Below are 20,025 nucleotides of genomic sequence, written 5' to 3'. Positions count from 1 at the left end.
ATAGCATGCATTTTACTTTACTGCAGACTCTTATGCGGGGGATACACGGTACGTTTCTGTACCGTGTATCGAGCAGCTGATCCGGCCAGCGGATAATATTCAGCCGGTCCGATCATGCTGCTCGATCCCTGGCGGCGGACAATGGCAGGGAATCGAGCGGCTGATAATGGCGGGGATGAGCGGTAATCGATCCGCGCGGATGAGGTCGATCCGGCGTCTAATCTGCTGCCGGATCGACCCGTGTATTCTCAGCATTAGGTCTCCTTCACATTGAGGAACATGTAAAAGCGCATGATAAAAAGATGCATGCATTTATGCCGCTTTAGCGCATGTTTCAGTGCATTGTGTTGCGCTTTTCTTAAGCATATTTAGTTGTAGCAGTTTTCAAGGGGAAGAAGAAGAAGGGGACTAGATCCCAGAAAGCTTGCATAATTTAACTCTATCAGTTATCCATTAAAAGGTATTATTTTTTACAAAACGTTGATTTTTCTACCTATATAATACAGCAGTTGTCAATAAATTTTTTCCACAATAATTCCTCTTGTACATCGTCTTATTATCTTTTGGGAGACACCTATGTCATTTCCTGTCATAGAATTACTTGCTGGTTGAAAAAAAGTAACTTTATGTCAATGTGTGTGTGTGTGTGTGTGTGTGTGTGTGTGTGTACAGTGTGTGTGTGTGTGTAGTGTGTACAGTGTGTGTGTGTGTGTATATATATACAGTGTGTGTGTGTGTGTGTACAGTGTGTGTGTGTGTAGTGTGTACAGTGTGTGTGTGTGTGTGTGTGTGTGTGTGTATATACAGTGTGTGTGTGTGTACAGTGTGTGTGTGTGTCTGTACAGTGTGTGTGTGTGTGTACAGTGTGTGTGTGTGTGTGTGTGTGTGTGTCTGTACAGTGTGTGTGTGTGTGTGTGTACAGTGTGTGTGTGTGTGTACAGTGTGTGTGTGTATACAGTGTGTGTGTGTGTGTGTCTGTACAGTGTGTATGTGTGTGTGTGTGTGTGTACAGTGTGTGTTTTTATTAAACCTATAAACTCTTACAGCTAATTGTTCATTATTTGAAAATCTGACAAATCAGTAAAATACAACAACCTATGCAAAATTATTTTGCATGAAAACAGGGAACTAAATATTCAGCAGTTTTGGTCAATGATGGTTGCAAACATTTTGGCAATAACAGGATACCCACAAGATGCCCCCATGTGTACAGATAAGAAAAACATAAATCACCAGAGCTGGCAAATACTTGGAAACAAAGGCCAGGGGCTGAGGGTCAGTGTGTTCTTTTTCACAACAACTTGCTTAACCTCCCTGGCGGTAAGCCCGTGCTGAGCACGGGCTATGCCGCGCAGGGGGATTTCTCAGGCCCTGCTGGGCCGATTTGGACACTTTTTGTTTTGCAACACGCAGCTAGCACTTTGCTAGCTGCGTGTGCAGTCTGATCGCCGCCGCTCTGCCCCGATTAGGTGCCTCCGTTCGCCGCGCCGCCCCCCCCCCCCAGACCCCGTGCGCTGCCTGGCCAATCAGTGCCAGGCAGCGCTAAGGGGTAGGCCGGGACTCCCAATGACGTCGGTGACGTCATGCCGCCCGTCGCCATGGCGACGGGGGAAGCCCTCCAGGAGATCCCGTTCTTTGAACTGGGGGGATGCCGCTGAGCTGCGGCTATCATGTAGCGAGACTTTGTCTCGCTACATGAAAAGTAAAAAAAAATTGAAAAAAAGAGTTTGCTGCCCCCTGGCGGATTTTTAATAAACCGCCAGGAGGGTTAATAGGAAAGTGTCTTTGATGCAGCACCTTGCAGCTTGGTTATGATAGATTTGCCACACATCTTGTGCTAGTTACCATAGATGTACTTATTCCATGGCTATCATATATATTCTAGTGAGCTGCAGCAACTCCAAAGTGCTCATTTTTAGCAATACCATTGCGAACACAAATAGGGTTGCAATGTTATGAAATATAACCGTATAATAACTACCTCAAATAATATTACGGTATGATGGTATCACAGTATACAGTATTACACAATTATTGCCTTGTCGCTAATCTTTCGGGGGGCTCACGCAGCAACGTAGGACAACGGAGTAGCGAGGGGAGCCTCAATAGGATCCTGAGGCTTTCCTCTCTTGAGGTAAGTAGCTGATTTTGTTTAAAGTAACTTTTAAAGTAAAATTATTTTACGGCCATAACTCGACCTTTGGGATCTAGCGTATACCCAAACTGACCAGTTATTGTTGCCCCCAGTATAGGTTAGCAAGGTAGGTGCCTCCAGTATACGTAGCCAGTATAGTTATAGGTTCCTCCAGTATACGTAGCTAGTATAGTTGCCCCAGTATAGGTATAAGTGCCTCCAGTATAGATAGCTAGTATAGTTGCCCCAGTATAGGTATAGGTGCCTCCAGTATACATAGCTAGTATAGTTGCCCCAGTATAGGTATAGGTGCCTCCAGTATAGCTAGCTAGTATAATTGCCCCAGTATAGGTGCCTCCAGTATAGCTAGCTAGTATAGTTGTCCCTAGTATAGGTGGCTCCGGTATACAGTGGGATGCAATAGTTTGGGCAACCTTGTTAATTGTAATGATTTTCCTGTATAAATCGTTGGTTGTTACGATAAAAAATGTCAGTTAAAAAAATAGGAGACACACACAGTGATATCTGAGAAGTGAAATTAAATTTATTGGATTTACAGAAAGTGTGCAATAATTGTTTAAACAAAATTAGGCAGGTGCATAAATTTGGGCACCACAAAAAAGAAATGAAATATTTAGTAGATCCTCGTTTTGCAGAAATTACAGCCTCTTAACGCTTCCTGTAGGTTCCAATGAGAGTCTGGATTCTGGTTGAAGGTATTTTGGACCATTCCTCTTTACAAAACATCTCTAGTTCATTCAGGTTTCATGGCTTCCGAGCATGGACAGCTCTCTTTAACTCACACCACAGATTTTCAGTTATATTCAGGTCTGGGGACTGAGATGGCCATTCCAGAACATTGTACTTGTTCCTCTGCATGAATGCCTTACTGGATTTTGAGCAGTGTTTAGGGACGTTGTCTTGCTGAAAGATCCAGCGCAGCTTCAGCTTTGTCACTGATTCCTGGACATTGGTCTCCAGAATCTGCTGATACTGAGTGGAATCCATGCATCCCTCACCTTTGACAAGATTCCCAGTCCCTGCACTGGCCACACAGCCCCACAGCATGATGGAACCACGATCATATTTTACTGTAGGTAGCAGGTGTTTTTTTTTTTTTTTTTTGGAATGCTGTGTGGGTTTTACTCCATGCATAAGGGGCTTATTATGACCAAATAACTCAATTTTAGTTTCATCAGTCCACAGCACCTTATGCCAAAATGAAGCTGGCGTGTCCATATGTGCGTTAGCATACCTCAAGCGGCTCTGTTTGTGCTGTGGGTGGAGTAAAGGCTTCCTCTGCATCACTCTCGCGTACAGCATCTCCTTGTGTAAAGTGCGCCGAATGGTTGAAGGTTGCACAGTGTCGCCATCTGCAGCAAGATGATGTTGTAGGTCTTTGGTGCTGGTCTGTGGGTTGTCTCTGACTGTTCTCACCATTCGTCGCTTCTGTCTATCCGAGATTTTTCTTGGTCTGCCACTTCGAGCCTTAACTTGAAGGTAGCTAGTATAGTTGCCCCCAGTATCGATATAGGTGTCTCCAGTGTAGGTAGCTAGTATAGTTGCCCCAAGTAGAAGTATAGGTGCCTCCAGTGTAGGTAGCTAGTATATTTCCCCCAGTATAGGTACAGGTGCCTGCCAGTATAGATAGCTAGTATAGTTCCCCCAGTATAGGTATAGATGTCTACAGTGTAGGTTGCTAGTATAGTTGCCCCAGTATAGGTGCCTCCAGTGTAGGTAGCTAGTATATATACAGTGGCTTGCAAAAGTATTCGGCCCCCTTGAAGTTTTCCACATTTTGTCACATTACTGCCACAAACCTGAATCAATTTTATTGGAATTCCACATGAAAGACCAATACAAAGTGGTGTACACGTGAGAAGTGGAACGACAATCATACATGATTCCAAACATTTTTTTACAACTAAATAACTGCAAAGTGGCGTGTGCGTAATTATTCAGCCCCCTTTGGTCTGAGTGCCATCAGTTGCCCATAGACATTGCCTGATGAGTGGTAATGACTAAATAGAGTGCACCTGTGTATAATCTAATGTCAGTACAAATACAGCTGCTCTGTGAAGGCCTCAGAGGTTGTCCAAGAGAATATTGGGAGCAACAACACCATAAGGTCCAAAGAAGACACGAGACAGGTCAGGGATAAGTTATTGAGAAATTTAAAGCAGGCTTAGGATACAAAAAGATTTCCAAAGCCTTGAACATCCCACGGAGCACTGTTCAAGCGATCATTCAGAAATGGAAGGAGTATGGCACAACTGTAAACCTACCAAAACAAGGCCATCCACCTAAACTCACAGGCCAAACAAGGAGAGCGCTGATCAGAAATGCAGTCAAGAGGCCCATGGTGACTCTGGACAAGCTGCAGAGATCTACAGCTCAGGTGGGGGAATCTGTCCATAGGACAACTATTAGTCATGCACTGCACAAAGTTGGCCTTTATGGAAGAGTGGCAAGAAGAAAGCCATTGTTAACAGAAAAGCATAAGAAGTCCCATTTGCAGTTTGCCACAAGCCATGTGGGGACACAGCAACCATGTGGAAGAAAGTGCTCTGGTCAGATGAGACCAAAATGGAACTTTTTGGCCAAAATGCAAAACGCTATGTGTGGCGGAAAACTAACACTGCACATCACTCTGAACACACCATCCCCACTGTCAAATATGGTGGGGGAAGCATCATGCTCTGGGGGTGCTTCTCTTCAGCAGGGACAGGGAAGCTGGTCAGAGTTTATGGGAAGATGGAGGGAGCCAAATACAGGGCAATCTTGGAAGGAAACCTCTTGGAGACTGCAAGAGACTTGAGACTGGGGCGGAGGTTCACCTTCCAGCAGGACAACAACCCTAAACATAAAGCCAGGGCAACAATGGAATGGTTTAAAACAAAACAGATCCATGTGTTAGAATGACCCAGTCAAAGTCCAGATCTAAATCCAATCGAGAATCTGTGGCAAGATCTGAAAACTGCTGTTCACAAATGCTGTCCATCTAATCTGACTGAGCTGAAGCTGTTTTGCAAAGAAGAATGGGCAAGGATTTCAGTCTCTAGATGTGCAAGGCTGGTAGAGACATACCATAAAAGACTGGCAGCTGTAATTGCAGCAAAAGGTGGTTCTACAAAGTATTGACTCAGGGGGCTGAATAATTATGCACACCCCACTTTTCAGTTATTTATTTGTAAAAAATGTTTGGAATCATGAATGAGTTTCGTTCCACTTCTCACATGTACACCACTTTGTATTGGTCTTTCATGTGGAATTCCAATAAAATTGATTTATGTTTGTGGCAGTAATGTGACAAAATGTGGAAAACTTCAAGGGGGCTGAATACTTTTGCAAGCCACTGTAGTTCCCCCAGTATAGGTATAGGTGCCTCCAGTGTAGGCAGCTAGTATATATAGTTCCCCCAGTATAGGTATAGGTGCCTCCAGTGTAGGCAGCTAGTATATACAGTTCCCCCAGTATAGGTGCCTCCAGTGTAGGCAGCTAGTATATATAGTTCCCCCAGTATAGGTATAGGTGCCTCCAGTGTAGGTAGCTAGTATATACAGTTCCCCCAGTATAGGTATAGGTGCCTCCAGTGTAGGCAGCTAGTATATATAGTTCCCCCAGTATAGGTATAGGTGCCTCCAGTGTAGGTAGCTAGTATATATAGTTCCCCCAGTATAGGTATAGGTGCCTCCAGTGTAGGTAGCTAGTATAGTTGCCCCTATTATAGGTGCCTCCAGTGTATGTAGCAAGTATAGTAGCCCCCAGTATAGGTGCCTCCAGTGTAGGTAGCTAGAATAGTTGCCCCTAGGATAGGTATAGGAGCCTCCAGTGTAGGTTGCTAGTATAGTTCCCCTAGTATAGGTACAGGTACAGGTGCCTGCCAGTATAGATAGCTAGTAGAGTTCCCCCAGTATCAATATAGGTGTCTCCAGTGTAGATAGCTAGTATAATTCCACCAGTATAGGTGCCTCCAGTGTAGGTATAGGTGCCCCAAGTGTAGGTAGCTAGTATAGTTCCCCAGTTTAGGTATAGGAGCCTCCAGTGTAGGTAGCTAGTATAGTTCCCCCAGTATAGGTATAGGTGTCACAAGTTTAGGTAGCTAGTATAGTTCCCCCAGTATAGGTATAGGTGCCTCCAGAATAGATAGCTAGTATAGTTCCCCCAGTATAGGTATAGGTGCCTCCAGTGTAGGTAGCTAGTATAGTTCCCCCAGTATAGGTATAGGTGTCACAAGTTTAGGTAGCTAGTATAGTTCCCCCAGTATAGGTATAGGTGCCTCCAGAATAGATAGCTAGTATAGTTCCCCCAGTATAGGTATAGGTGCCTCCAGTGTAGGGAGCTAGTATAGTTCCCAGAGTATAGGTACAGGTGCCTGCCAGTATAGATACAGTAGCTAGTATAGTTTCCCAGTATAGGTATAGGTGTCCCAAGTATAGATAGCTAGTATAGTTCCCCAGTATAGGTATAGGTGTCTCCAGTATAGATAGCTAGTATAGTTCCCTCAGTATAGGTATAGGTGTCTCCAGTATAGATAGCTAGTATAGTTCTGCCAGTATATGTATAGTTGCCCCCAGTATAGGTATAGGTGCCTCCAGTGTAGGAAGCTAGTATAGTTCCCCCCAGTATAGCTGCCCCCAGTATAGGTAGCTAGTATAGTTCCCCCAGTATAGGTATAGGTGCCTCCAGTGCAGCGGCTGGGGAGAGTGGGCAGAAACTACTCTCCTTCCTCCAGCCAGCCACACGGGGCATCCATCTTGTTCCTCCCAAGCATTGTCACTTTAATAACAGTGCCCCCTGTGGTGACATGTGGCTACGTCTTCACAGGGTGTGCAGTTACCAATGTGATGACGCCTGGGAGGAAGTAGATTGTAGCAGTGTGTGGCAGAAGGTAGGTGAGCCCCCTCTCCCTGTGGATGCAGAAAATAAACGCAATGGGCAACATGTCAGCACAAAATAAACGCAATGGGCAACATGTCAGCACAAAATAAACGCAATGTGGGCAACATGTCAGCAGAAAATAAACGCAATGGGCAACATGTCAGCACAAAATAAACGCAATGTGAGCAACATTTCAGCACAAAATAAACGCAATGTGAGCAACATCAGCACAAAATAAATGCAATGCGAGCAACATGTCAGCACAAAATAAACGCAATGTGAGCAACATTTCACCTGTAAAAAAAAAGCATTTACTCACCTGACAGAAGTCTCCGGCCTCTGGCGCGCTGCTCCATCTTGCTCCTGCACTGCAGTCTCCCGCGCTGACAGGCAAGATGGTGCCCAAAGCCCTGTACTGGAGACACAAATAGTCTCCAGTACAGGGCTTCGGCAGCCATCTTACCGTAGCCCTGCTCGCCTGCCGGAACGGAAGACTATGCAGGCTGGAGCGGGGCTGCGGGCAATGAACTGTCACAGCGTTTATAGATGCCGCAGCCAGTTCATGCAGATACGGTGGCAAGAGTCCCGAGGCCGGGATGTCCCGCGGCTAAAAGCGGGACGTTTCTCAGGACCTCATGCAGCCTGGGACAGCGGACCCCGAAGGCGGGACGCGTCCCGGGTAAAGCGGGACGTATGGTCACCGTATATAAATACTGCTTTCATCCTGTTTGGGTTTGAGTTACATTGTTGTGAAACAGGACTGCTTCAATTACCGCCAACAATACTTTTTTACATAAATTAATATATTGCAAACACAATCATTACACACAAAAGTGCAAACTTGCAGGCTTACAAAATGTAAAGTCTTGGTAGCATAGAGGTAGAGACATTGGTGCAATCAGGGCCGTTTCTAGCCTTTTCTCACCCCGGGCAATACCCCTCAGAAAAACAAACAAACAAAAACATGACACTAGAGAAGACATCCCATATGATATAACCATGTGCCATATACTACATGCTGCCACCATGCACCTCATATATAACAGCAGGTATTATGCCGCCCACACTACAAGTCCCGACATCCTGTCCCCACAGAGCAATTTCAGGTATCATGTCCTTCACATTGCAGCATCAGATTGTCAGGCAATGCGGTCTTCATTTCAGAATACTTTTCCACAAATCTGGGATATGTAAATGCAGGGCCCCCAACCGCCCCGATTTAGTCGGGACGGTCCCGATTTTGGGGGGCCGTCCCGCGCCGCCCCCCTGGTCCCGGCCGCTGGGGAGAGAGGGGAAAAAAAACTGATCGAGGCACCAGCCCGGGATGCGGCATGGATGGCCGCCGCCATTACACTTCTCCCTCCCTCCTAATATGCCCCCCAGGTTCCCCTTCCCCCCGCAGAGTAAAATGGGAAGCGGAGCGAGCTGTAAGTCTTACCACTGCCTCTCCGTGCGTACCGGGATCTCATCTGGTCTCGCTTCCTGCTTCCTGTGACGTCACAAGAAGCTGAGAAGACCAGATGAGATCCCGGTACGCACGGAGAGGCAGTGGTAAGACTTACAGCCCTCTCCGCTTCCCATTTTACTCTGCGGGGGGAAGGGGACACTGGGGGGCATATTAGGAGGGAGGGAGAAGTGTAATGGCGGCGGGCGGCGGCCATCCATGCCGCATCTCGGGATGGTGCCTCGAACGGTTTTTTTTCCCCTCTCTGCCCACCCACGGCCACCCTCACCCTCCTCCCCACCCACTGGCACCCTCACTCCCTTTCGGGAGTAATTAACATAAATTAATAGTTATTTTAAAAAAAAACTTTTTTGTGGGGTGGGCGTGACTAGGGGGTTGGGGTGTTGTCAGGGGTGTGGCCTAAGTGTCCCGTTTTCTCCCATTAAAATGTTGGGAGGTATGTAATGTGACCCCGCCTGTTAGGATAGCTGTGGCCTGGAGGGGGTATATCATGGTAGCAGAACACACATTTATCCTCTGCACATCCATGATGTCCCCTCCCACCACATCATGGGGGGAAATGCTGCCTTATGATGTGTGTGGGCTGTCATGGCCACGCCCATTTCTCACTGCAGCGCTGTCACTTCCTTTCCCTACAAGATCCCACAATGCACTTAGCATGCCAACCCCTTGCGAGAAAAGGCCTCCAATGCTTTGTTATTTGGGGCCATGTGGGGTACAATGGTATTTTCCCTCCACATTTGGAAAACCTCACACTTCTGTTGCTTTTTTCTCACACCGCATGCAATTCCTATTGCTGCTGTCAGCTGGCTGACGTGTGCAGAGAACTATATGGATATTCCACAGACTCTAATGTGATGTCAGCTGACTGCATGCAAAAGATCTGTAGAAAACTGTGGCGACTCCAGTGTGATCCCTGCCACACTGTAACAATGTGTGTGAAATGGAGCAGCATGTTCTCTAGTGTGATCCCTGCCACGCTGTAACAATGTGTGTGAAATGGAGCAGCATGTTCTCTAGTGTGATCCCTGCCACGCTGTAACAATGTGTGTGAAATGGAGCAGCATGTTCTCTAGTGTGATCCCTGCCACGCTGTAACAATGTGTGTGAAATGGAGCAGTATATTCTCCAGTGTGATCCCTGCCGCACTGTAACACTGTGTGTGAAATGGAGCAGCATGTTCTCCAGGGTGATCCCTGCCACACTGTAACAATGTGTGTGAAATGGAGCAGCATGTTCTCTAGTGTGATCCCTGCCGCACTGTAACAATGTGTGTGAAATGGAGCAGCGTGTTCTCCAGGGTAATCCCTGCCACACTGTAACAATGTGTGTGAAATGGAGCAGCATGTTCTCTAGTGTGATCCCTGCCGCACTGTAACACTGTGTGTGACATGGAGCAGCATGTTCTCCAGTGTGATCCCTGCCGCACTGTAACAATGTGTGTGAAATGGAGCAGCATGTTCTCTAGTGTGATCCCTGCCACACTGTAACAATGTGTGTGAAATGGAGCAGCATGTTCTCTAGTGTGATCCCTGCCGCACTGTAACAATGTGTGTGAAATGGAGCAGCATGTTCTCCAGTGTGACCCCTGTCGCACTGTAACAATGTGTGTGAAATGGAGCAGCATGTTCTCCAGTGTGATCCCTGCCGCACTGTAACAATGTGTGTGAAATGGAGCAGCATGTTCTCCAGTGTGATCCCTGCCGCACTGTAACAATGTGTGTGAAATGGAGTAGCGTGTTCTCCAGTGTGATCCCTGCCGCACTGTAACACTGTGTGTGAAATGGAGCAGCGTGTTCTCCAGTGTGATCACTGCCACACTGAATGTGTGTGAAATGGAGCAGCATGTTCTCCAGTGTGATCCCTGCCGCACTTTAACAATGTGTGTGAAATGCAGCAGCATGTTCTCCAGTGTGATCCCTGCCGCACTGTAACAATGTGTGTGAAATGGAGCAGCATGTTCTCCTGTGTGATCCCTGCCACACTGTAACATTGTGTGTGAAATGGAGCAGCATGTTCTCCAGTGTGATCCCTGCCGCACTGTAACAATGTGTGTGAAATGGAGCAGCGTGTTCTCCAGTGTGATCCCTGCCGCACTGTAACAATGTATGTGAAGTGGAGCAGCGTGTTCTCCAGTGTGATCCCTGCCGCACTGTAACACTGTGTGTGAAATGGAGCAGCGTGTTCTCCAGTGTGATCCCTGCCGCACTGTAACACTGTGTGTGAAATGGACCTGCGTGTTCTCCAGTGTGATCCCTGCCACACTGTAACAATGTGTGTGAAATGCAGCAGCATGTTCTCCAGTGTGACCCCTGCCGCACTGTAACAATGTGTGTGAAATGGAGCAGCATGTTCTCCAGTGTGATCCCTGCTGCACTGTAACAATGTGTGTGAAATGGAGCAACATGTTCTCCAGTGTGATCCCTGCTGCACTGTAACAATGTGTGTGAAATGGAGAAGCGTGTTCTCCAGTGTGATCCCTGCCGCACTGTAACAATCTGTGTGAAATGGAGCAGCATGTTCTCCAGTGTGATCCCTGCCGCACTGTAACAATGTGTGTGAGCTGCAGCAGCATGTTCTCCAGTGTGATCCCTGCCACACTGAATGTGTGTGAAATGGAGCAGCATGTTCTCCAGTGTGATCCCTGCCGCACTGTAACAATGTGTGTGAAATGGAGCAGCATGTTCTCCAGTGTGATCCCTGCCGCACTGTAACAATGTGTGTGAAATGCAGCAGTGTGTTCTCCAGTGTGATCCCTGCCGCACTGTAACCATGTGTGTGAAATGGAGCAGCATGTTCTCCAGTGCCGCACTGTAACATAGTGTGTGAAATGGAGCAGCATGTTCTCCAGTGTGATCCCTGCCGCACTGTAACAATGTGTGTGAAATGGAGCAGCGTGTTCTCCAGTGTGATCCCTGCCGCACTGTAACACTGTGTGTGAAATGGAGCAGCGTGTTCTCCAGTGTGATCCCTGCTGCACTGTAACACTGTGTGTGAAATGGACCTGCGTGTTCTCCAGTGTGATCCCTGCCGCACTGTAACAATGTGTGTGAAATGGAGCAGCGTGTTCTCCAGTGTGATCCCTGCCGCACTGTAACAATGTGTGTGAAATGGAGCAGCATGTTCTCCAGTGTGATCCCTGCCGCACTGTAACAATGTGTGTGAGCTGCAGCAGCATGTTCTCCAGTGTGATCCCTGCCACACTGTAACAATGTGTATGAAATGGAGCAGCATGTTTTCCAGTGTGAACCCTGCCACAATGTAACAATGTGTGTGAAATGCAGCAGCGTGTTCTCCAGTGTGATCCCTGCCGCACTGTAACAATGTGTGTGAAATGGAGCAGCATGTTCTCCAGTGTGATCCCTGCCGCACTGTAACAATGTGTGTGAGCTGCAGCAGCATGTTCTCTAGTGTGATCCCTGCCACACTGAATGTGTGTGAAATGGAGCAGCATGTTCTCCAGTGTGATCCCTGCCGCACTGTAACAATGTGTGTGAAATGGAGCAGCATGTTCTCCAGTGTGATCCCTGCCGCACTGTAACAATGTGTGTGAAATGCAGCAGTGTGTTCTCCAGTGTGATCCCTGCCGCACTGTAACCATGTGTGTGAAATGTAGCAGCATGTTCTCCAGTGCCGCACTGTAACAATGTGTGTGAAATGGAGCAGCATGTTCTCCAGTGTGATCCCTGCCGGACTGTAACAATGTGTGTGAAATGGAGCAGCGTGTTCTCCAGTGTGATCCCTGCCGCACTGTAACACTGTGTGTGAAATGGAGCAGCGTGTTCTCCAGTGTGATCCCTGCCGCACTGTAACACTGTGTGTGAAATGGAGCAGCGTGTTCTCCAGTGTGATCCCTGCTGCACTGTAACACTGTGTGTGAAATGGACCTGCGTGTTCTCCAGTGTGATCCCTGCCGCACTGTAACAATGTGTGTGAAATGCAGCAGCATGTTCTCCAGTGTGATCCCTGCCACCCTGTAACTATGTGTGTAAAATGGAGCAGCATGTTCTCCAGTGTGATCCCTGCCACACTGTAACAATGTGTATGAAATGGAGCAGCATGTTCTCCAGTGTGATCCCTGCCACAATGTAACAATGTGTGTGAAATGCAGCAGCATGTTCTCCAGGGTGATCCCTGCCGTACTGTAACAATGTGTGTGAAATGGAGCAGCATGTTCTCCAGTGTGATCCCTGCCGCACTGTAACAATGTATGTGAAATGGAGCAGCATGTTCTCCAGTGTGATCCCTGCTGCACTGTAACAATGTGTGTGAAATGGAGCAGCGTGTTCTCCAGTGTGATCCCTGCCGCACTGTAACAATGTGTGTGAAATGGAGCAGCATGTTCTCCAGTGTGATCCCTTCCATAATGTAACAATGTGTGTGAAATGGAGCAGCATGTTCTCCAGTGTGATCCCTTCCATAATGTAACAATGTGTGTGAAATGGAGCAGCGTATTCTCCAGTGTGATCCCTGCCGCACTGTAACAATGTGTGTGAAATGGAGCAGCATGTTCTCCAGTGTGATCCCTACCGCACTGTAACAATGTGTGTGAAATGGAGCAGCATGGTCACATGTCTCTATATGTGTTTTACTGTATACTGTAAATAAAGTTGATTGAAGTGAAATGTATATTTGTTTGGTTGGTATACATTGGGCATGTGTGAGATGTGACATCATATGTGTGAGACTTTAAAACCAAAATGGCAGCTATTTGTGCAATAGTTATTGGCTGCAGTCATGGCAGAACCACAAGTAATCGTGATTGCAATCCAAAACGAGATTGGACCATGTAGGAACGCTTTGAGGTTTCCTCTGTCAAAGGAAAAGGCTTCCCTAACAAATAGGTGTGAAGAGCTTCATTAGGCTTCATTTCTGCCCTCTCAGTGACAGAAGCATAATCTCAGCATGGGGCCGGCCTAAGAGAAGAGTTTCCTGCAGACCCCATGGCACATCCATATGGTGCCTAGACTTGTAACACATAAAGGTACATTTCATATTTGCTATATCCTCCACAGCCTCCAACCAATGAGCAGAGGAGAGGGGCAGACATTGCAGGACCAGCCAGGAGGACAAAGCAAAGGGAGGTCTCGCTGTGCCGCTGGGGCTGATGGACAGGACAAGATACCCCAGGGTGCAGGTGCAGAGCAAGATCTCCTAATACCAGTAATAAAGCCTCCTCCAGTAGAGTGACCAGACGTCCCGGATTGCCCGGGACGCGTCCCGGATTCGGGGTCCGCTGTCCCAGGCAGCATGATGTCCCGGGAAACGTCCCGCTTTCAACAGCGGGACGTCCCGGCCTCGGGACTCTGGCCACTCTATACTCATGAACTGGCAGCGGCGTCTATAGACGCCGTGCCAGTTCATTGCCCGCAGCCCCGCTCCAGCCTAACTGTCTTCCGGTGTTCCGACACCGGCAGGCGAGCAGGGCTACGGCAAGATGGCTGCCAGAGCCCTGTACTGGAGACTATTTGTGTCTCCAGTACAGGGCTTCGGGCGCCATCTTGCCGTAGCCTTGTCAGCGCGGGAGAGAAGATCAGCAGCAAGATGGTCCCGGGAGCAGCGCGCCAGAGGTCGGAGACTTCTGCCAGGTGAGTAAATGCTTTCTTTTCCAGGTGAAATGTTTGCCCGCATTGCGTTTTTTTTTTCCAGGTGAAATGTTTGCCCGCATTGCGTTTCTTTTCTGGTGAAATGTTTGCCCGCATTGCGTTTCTTTTCCAGGTGAAAGGTTTGCCCGCATTGCGTTTTTTTTTCCAGGTGAAATGTTTGCCCGCATTGCGTTTCTTTTCTGGTGAAATGTTTGCCCGCATTGCATTTCTTTTTCAGGTGAAATGTTTGCCCGCATTGCGTTTTTTTTTCCAGGTGAAATGTTTGCCCGCATTGCTTTTCTTTTCTGGTGAAATGTTTGCCCGCATTGCGTTTCTTTATTGGTGAAATGTTTGCCCGCATTGCGTTTCTTTTCTTGTGAAATGTTTGCCCGCATTGCGTTTCTTTTCTGGTGAAATGTTTGCCCGCATTGCGTTTATTTTCTGGTGAAATGTTTGCTTGCGTTGCGTTAATTTTCTGGTGAAATGTTTGCCCGCATTGCGTTTATTTTCTGGTGAAATGTTTGCCCGCATTGCGTTTATTTTCTGGTGAAATGTTTGCCCGCATTGCGTTTCTTTTCTGGTGAAATGTTTGCCCGCATTGCATTTCTTTTTCAGGTGAAGTGTTTGCCCGCATTGCGTTTTTTTTTCCAGGTGAAATGTTTGCCCGCATTGCTTTTCTTTTCTGGTAAAATGTTTGCCCGCATTGCGTTTCTTTATTGGTGAAATGTTTGCCCGCATTGCGTTTCTTTTCTTGTGAAATGTTTGCCCGCATTGCGTTTCTTTTCTGGTGAAATGTTTGCCCGCATTGCGTTTATTTTCTGGTGAAATGTTTGCTTGCGTTGCGTTAATTTTCTGGTGAAATGTTTGCCCGCATTGCGTTTATTTTCTGGTGAAATGTTTGCCCGCATTGCGTTTATTTTCTGGTGAAATGTTTGCCCGCATTGCGTTTATTTTCTGGTGAAATGTTTGCCCGCATTGCGTTTATTTTCTGGTGAAATGTTTGCCCGCATTGCGTTAATTTTCTGGTGAAATGTTTGCCCGCATTGCGTTAATTTTCTGGTGAAATGTTTGCCCGCATTGCGTTAATTTTCTGGTGAAATGTTTGCCCGCATTGTGTTAATTTTCTGGTGAAATGTTTGCCCGCATTGCGTTTATTTTGTACTGACATGTTGCCCGCATTGCGTTTATTTTGTACTGACATGTTGCCCGCATTGCATTTATTTTGTACTGACATGTTGCCCGCATTGCGTTTATTTTGTACTGACATGTTGCCCGCATTGCGTTTATTTTATACTGACATGTTGCCCGCATTGCATTTATTTTGTGCTGACATGTTGCCCATTGCGTTTATTTTGTACTGACATGTTTGCCCGCATTGCGTTTATTTTGTACTGACATGTTGCCCGCATTGCGTTTATTTTGTACTGACATGTTGCCCGCATTGCGTTTATTTTGTACTGACATGTTTGCCCGCATTGCGTTTATTTTGTACTGACATGTTTGCCCGTATTGCATTTATTTTGTACTGACATGTTGCCCGCATTGCGTTTATTTTGTACTGACATGTTGCCCGCATTGCGTTTATTTTATACTGACATGTTGCCCGCATTGCATTTATTTTGTGCTGACATGTTGCCCATTGCGTTTATTTTCTGGTGTCCGGGGTAACTGTTACTGCATTTATTATTTAATGGTCATAGATGGCTATGTTTGCTGCTTTGTGGTTACGGTATACTATTAGCATCACACAGTTTCTGCACACCCATGATGCAAAGTCTCGTTTGTCTTATGCCTCACTGTTACATCATTACATTAGCTCCGCCCATACAATGTCATGGCCATGCCCATTTTTCGCCGCGGCACGCCGCAGCCCCCCACCCAGTCTTTATTGCTGTGCGCTCCTCAGTCCTCCCCACTTTTCGCCGCGCCACGCGCGCTGTCCCCCACCCCCCTCCCCGTCCCAGGTTGGACCCACAAAAATCTGGTCACTCTACCTCCAGTGATGCCACACATGACAGGGGACCCAGCAATGCAGGCCCTGGTGTGATCGGTGGTGTGAGAGCAGCTGCTGCTGACAGCCGGGAGGTAAGAAAAACTACTCATCAAAACTTCCCTGAGACCCCCCTTCACTACAGGGCCCCAGGCAAAATTAGCCAATTACCCTGCCCCCCCACCTCCACTGACACCCCCTCTAGTAAGTGATATTAATGCTGAGTTTGATCCCCCCATGCCCCACTTCTCCTCTGTGATCTGGTGCATGTTATCACATTATACATGCTGCCGGGCCACTGAGAAGATGCAGCCAGCGAGGATGAAGATGGGAAGGCATGTACTAATGGAGGAGAGCACCAGCTGGACAGGCAAATCACACCCTGCCGGAAACTTTTGTAGGAATTTTGGGGACCACTATATAGCAGGTAGGAGACCTGGAGGGGGGCGGTGGGTGACAGTGGGCCTTGGGCGGTGAAGGGTACAAGTCCGACCCTGGCAGCCCCCTGGCAGCAGAAATAGCCAGGCCTGATCGGGTCCATGCTACTGCACAAGTGCAGACAGCTCACACCTGCTCAGTAGCATGGACCCAATCAGGCTCGGCTTTTCCTACCAGAGACCGACCGTGACGGCGCTACTGCGTATGTGTGACCTGCTGACAAGGCTCTTATCGGAGGAGAGGGACGAGGGAAGCCTCTGTATAAACCAGCTTCCCTCTGCTCAGGTATACTGAAATGCCCTACAAAACAGCTGTCACTGAGGCACTGGGCTTTCTTAGGTCACTTTTTGAGATTTTGCTCTGGATATTTGCCTGATGAAGCTGGAACCTAGTCTCGAGAAACGCGTTGCATTCTCTAGGGCTGATGCAGAAAAGGCTGATGACATTCCACACTGCACACCAATGTAACCAGCCTGTACTGAACACAATAATGCTTTGTGTACCGATAGCGCAAGAGTTTTACCATAGCAGTGCGCGTAAACCGTGTACACGTGGTATGGGGGTAGCGTACTACACTACTGCCGTGCAGTGCGTACACTGTTTATGTGCATTGCTATGGTAACGCTATCAGCACAACAAGCATTACTAGGTTTGGTACAGGCCAGTCACATTGCCACGTGGTGTGCAATATTATCGACCTTTGTTGCTTCAACCCCTGGGAGAGTTTTTATTTTATCTCTCACTCTAAATTGTCTTCCTTGACACTTGAAAGGAGACAAGTTCATATCCTCCTCTTTTTAAATTATTAATATTATTTAGTATTTATATTGTCTTGTCACTAACAGTCCCTCAAAGGAGCTCACAATCTAATCCCTACCGCAGGCATATGCCCATCATAGTCTAGGGCCAGCTTGGTTACTGGGTAATATATAATACCCTTAGCTTGATCAGCTACATTCTACTGACTGTGCAGGAGGCCTGCAGATCTCAGCGCTGGATCCGGTCAGTGCAGGACGGGGAATACTCTTTAGGACCCAGAGGCTTTCCCTCCGGAGGTGAGGTGTGGTGTACAGGGGCACAGTCACATCTCACAGCTTCCTATTACGGTGTGCCTGGACTCTTACACAGGACAGGAGATCATAGAGAAATGCACCCTGTATGTATGACATCTCACAGGTAGTATAAGCGTACAGCTATTTCCAGATGGCTGAGTCAGTGCATGCAGTTCCACAACCAGAGGCTGCAGTTAGCCTATTCACCACAAGATGGCGAACTCTCACCTCCCAGGTGGAACGCACAGACAGGAAGTAAGAAAGCAGCAGAGAGGATGTGATGTAACAGCTAGAGGAATTGTAGGAGTTTGAGACACACGGCTGTAAGAGGTAATTGTGTGATTATTGTTATATATTGGGCAGGGCAGAGGTCGGGGCGGACATACTTGTTATATATGGGGCAGAGCAGAGGTCGGGGTGGGCATACTTGTTATATATTGGGCAGAGCAGAGGTCGGGGTGGTCATACTTGTTATATATTGGGCGGAGCAGAGGTCGGGGTGGACATACTTGTTATATATTGGGCAGAGCAGAGGTCGGGGTGGGCATACTTGTTATATATTGGGCAGAGCAGAGGTCGGGGTGGGCATACTTGTTATATATTGGGCAGAGCAGAGGTCGGGGTGGTCATACTTGTTATATATCGGGCAGAGCAGAGGTCGGGGTGGACATCCTTGTTATATATTGGGCAGAGCAGAGGTCGGGGTGGACATACTTGTTATATATTGGGCAGAGCAGAGGTCGGGGTGGACATACTTGTTATATATTGGGCAGAGCAGAGGTCAGGGTGGTCATACTTGTTATATATTGGGCAGAGCAGAGGTCGGGGTGGTCATACTTGTTATATATTGGGCAGGGCAGAGGTCGGGGTGGACATACTTGTTATATATTGGGCAGAGCAGAGGTCGGGGTGGCCATACTTGTTATATATTGGGCAGAGCAGAGGTCGGGGTGGTCATACTTGTTATATATCGGGCAGAGCAGAGGTCGGAGTGGTCATACTTGTTATATATTGGGCAGAGCAGAGGTCGGGGTGGTCATACTTGTTATATATTGGGCAGAGCAGAGGTCAGGGTGGACATACTTGTTATATATCGGGCAGAGCAGAGGTCGGGGTGGACATACTTGTTATGTATCGGGCAGAGCAGAGATCTGGATGGTCATACTTGTTATATATTGGGCAGAGCAGAGGTCGTGGTGGGCATACTTGTTATATATTGGGCAGAGCAGAGGTCGGGGTGGACATACTTGTTATATATTGGGCAGAGCAGAGGTCGGGGTGGTCATACTTGTTATATATTGGGCAGAGCAGAGGTCGGGGTGGACATACTTGTTATATATTGGGCAGAGCAGAGGTCGGGGTGGGCATACTTGTTGTATATTGGGCAGAGCAGAGGTCGGGGTGGCCATACTTGTTATATATTGATTTTTATTTGAAAAAATATACAATACAATAAATAATAATGATATTCGTGATCAAGGATCACAAAAGCAAAACATACTTAATCGATATATACATTGTATATCTTATACATAATGTATTAGCAACAATACTATTTACACAAGCTGATAAATTATCCACATCACAAACTCCCTGAGCAGAAGAATACTCATTCAATCTACATTCAAAACCAGACAGGACAACAGGAAACATGAATCCATCACCCTACACCCAACAAGTGACTATCACCAGAAACAATAACCACTCATTCTGCCATTCATGCAGGAGGGGTAAACAAAGACAAAAATATCAAAATCAACACAGGACAAACAAGGACACCCATAAGTTAGTTGGAGGGATAACTCCACTAATTATGTCTGCGGCCAATCATCAAAAAAGGTATGAAAAAAAACCAAAAAAACTGAAAAGGGTGATAAGAAACAGAAAGCTCACCCATAAGAGACGGAGATAGGCTAAGGAGGCCTGATGTTCTGCCACGCAAGAACCCAGGCACCTCTGCCCAAACTACGCCTCTCCAAGTCCCGGATCCTAGATACCTCACCCAGAATATTGCCTACCACCACCTGAACAGGAATGGTTTTATGCCTAAGTGGTACCTGACACCGTGCCAACCATGTGTGCTGCCTAACAACTAAGCTGACTAAGTATAAGGTGCATAAATCAAAACCCTGGTGGTGTCTGAATGCTCCATACGCCCACTCTGCGTAACTTAGACGCTCCAGAAAGGGAATACCTAGGCTTCCTCCCACCTGTTTATACACTTCACCGTTAAAAGGACAATGAAGTAGAAAGTGGTCCATGGATTCCTCAACACCACCACACTCCTCACGAGGACATCCACGTGCTTCCACCTTCAGACACTTAACATTACTTCTAACGTAAAGCTTGCCATGAAAAGAGAGCCAAGCAATATCCCACAATTTATTTGGAATCCGCGGTGAATTAAGAAGTCGCAAACCCTCCTCCAATTTTACGCTTGGGCAATCTCTCAGGTACAGTGGCTCATGAAAGTATGAGTC

The 20,025-nt window shown here is 47.2% G+C and overlaps 1 protein-coding gene across 1 annotated transcript in view; it reads left to right on the top strand.

Moving 5' to 3' along the window:
* Positions 1-20,025, top strand: part of LOC137537282 (zinc finger protein 184-like) — a 127,520-nt gene that overhangs the window by 63,827 nt on the left and 43,668 nt on the right. The window contains exon 9 of the mRNA XM_068259362.1: positions 1,776-1,779. Within this exon, the coding sequence (XP_068115463.1) occupies positions 1,776-1,779 (4 nt within the window). The remainder of the gene's footprint in view (positions 1-1,775; positions 1,780-20,025) is intronic.

The sequence above is a fragment of the Hyperolius riggenbachi genome, chromosome 10 (genome assembly GCF_040937935.1).
Source record: "Hyperolius riggenbachi isolate aHypRig1 chromosome 10, aHypRig1.pri, whole genome shotgun sequence".
NCBI classification, from domain to species: Eukaryota; Metazoa; Chordata; class Amphibia; order Anura; family Hyperoliidae; genus Hyperolius; species Hyperolius riggenbachi.
The sequence above is the reverse complement of the archived record's forward strand: the minus strand, read 5'-3'. Positions and strand labels throughout refer to the sequence as shown.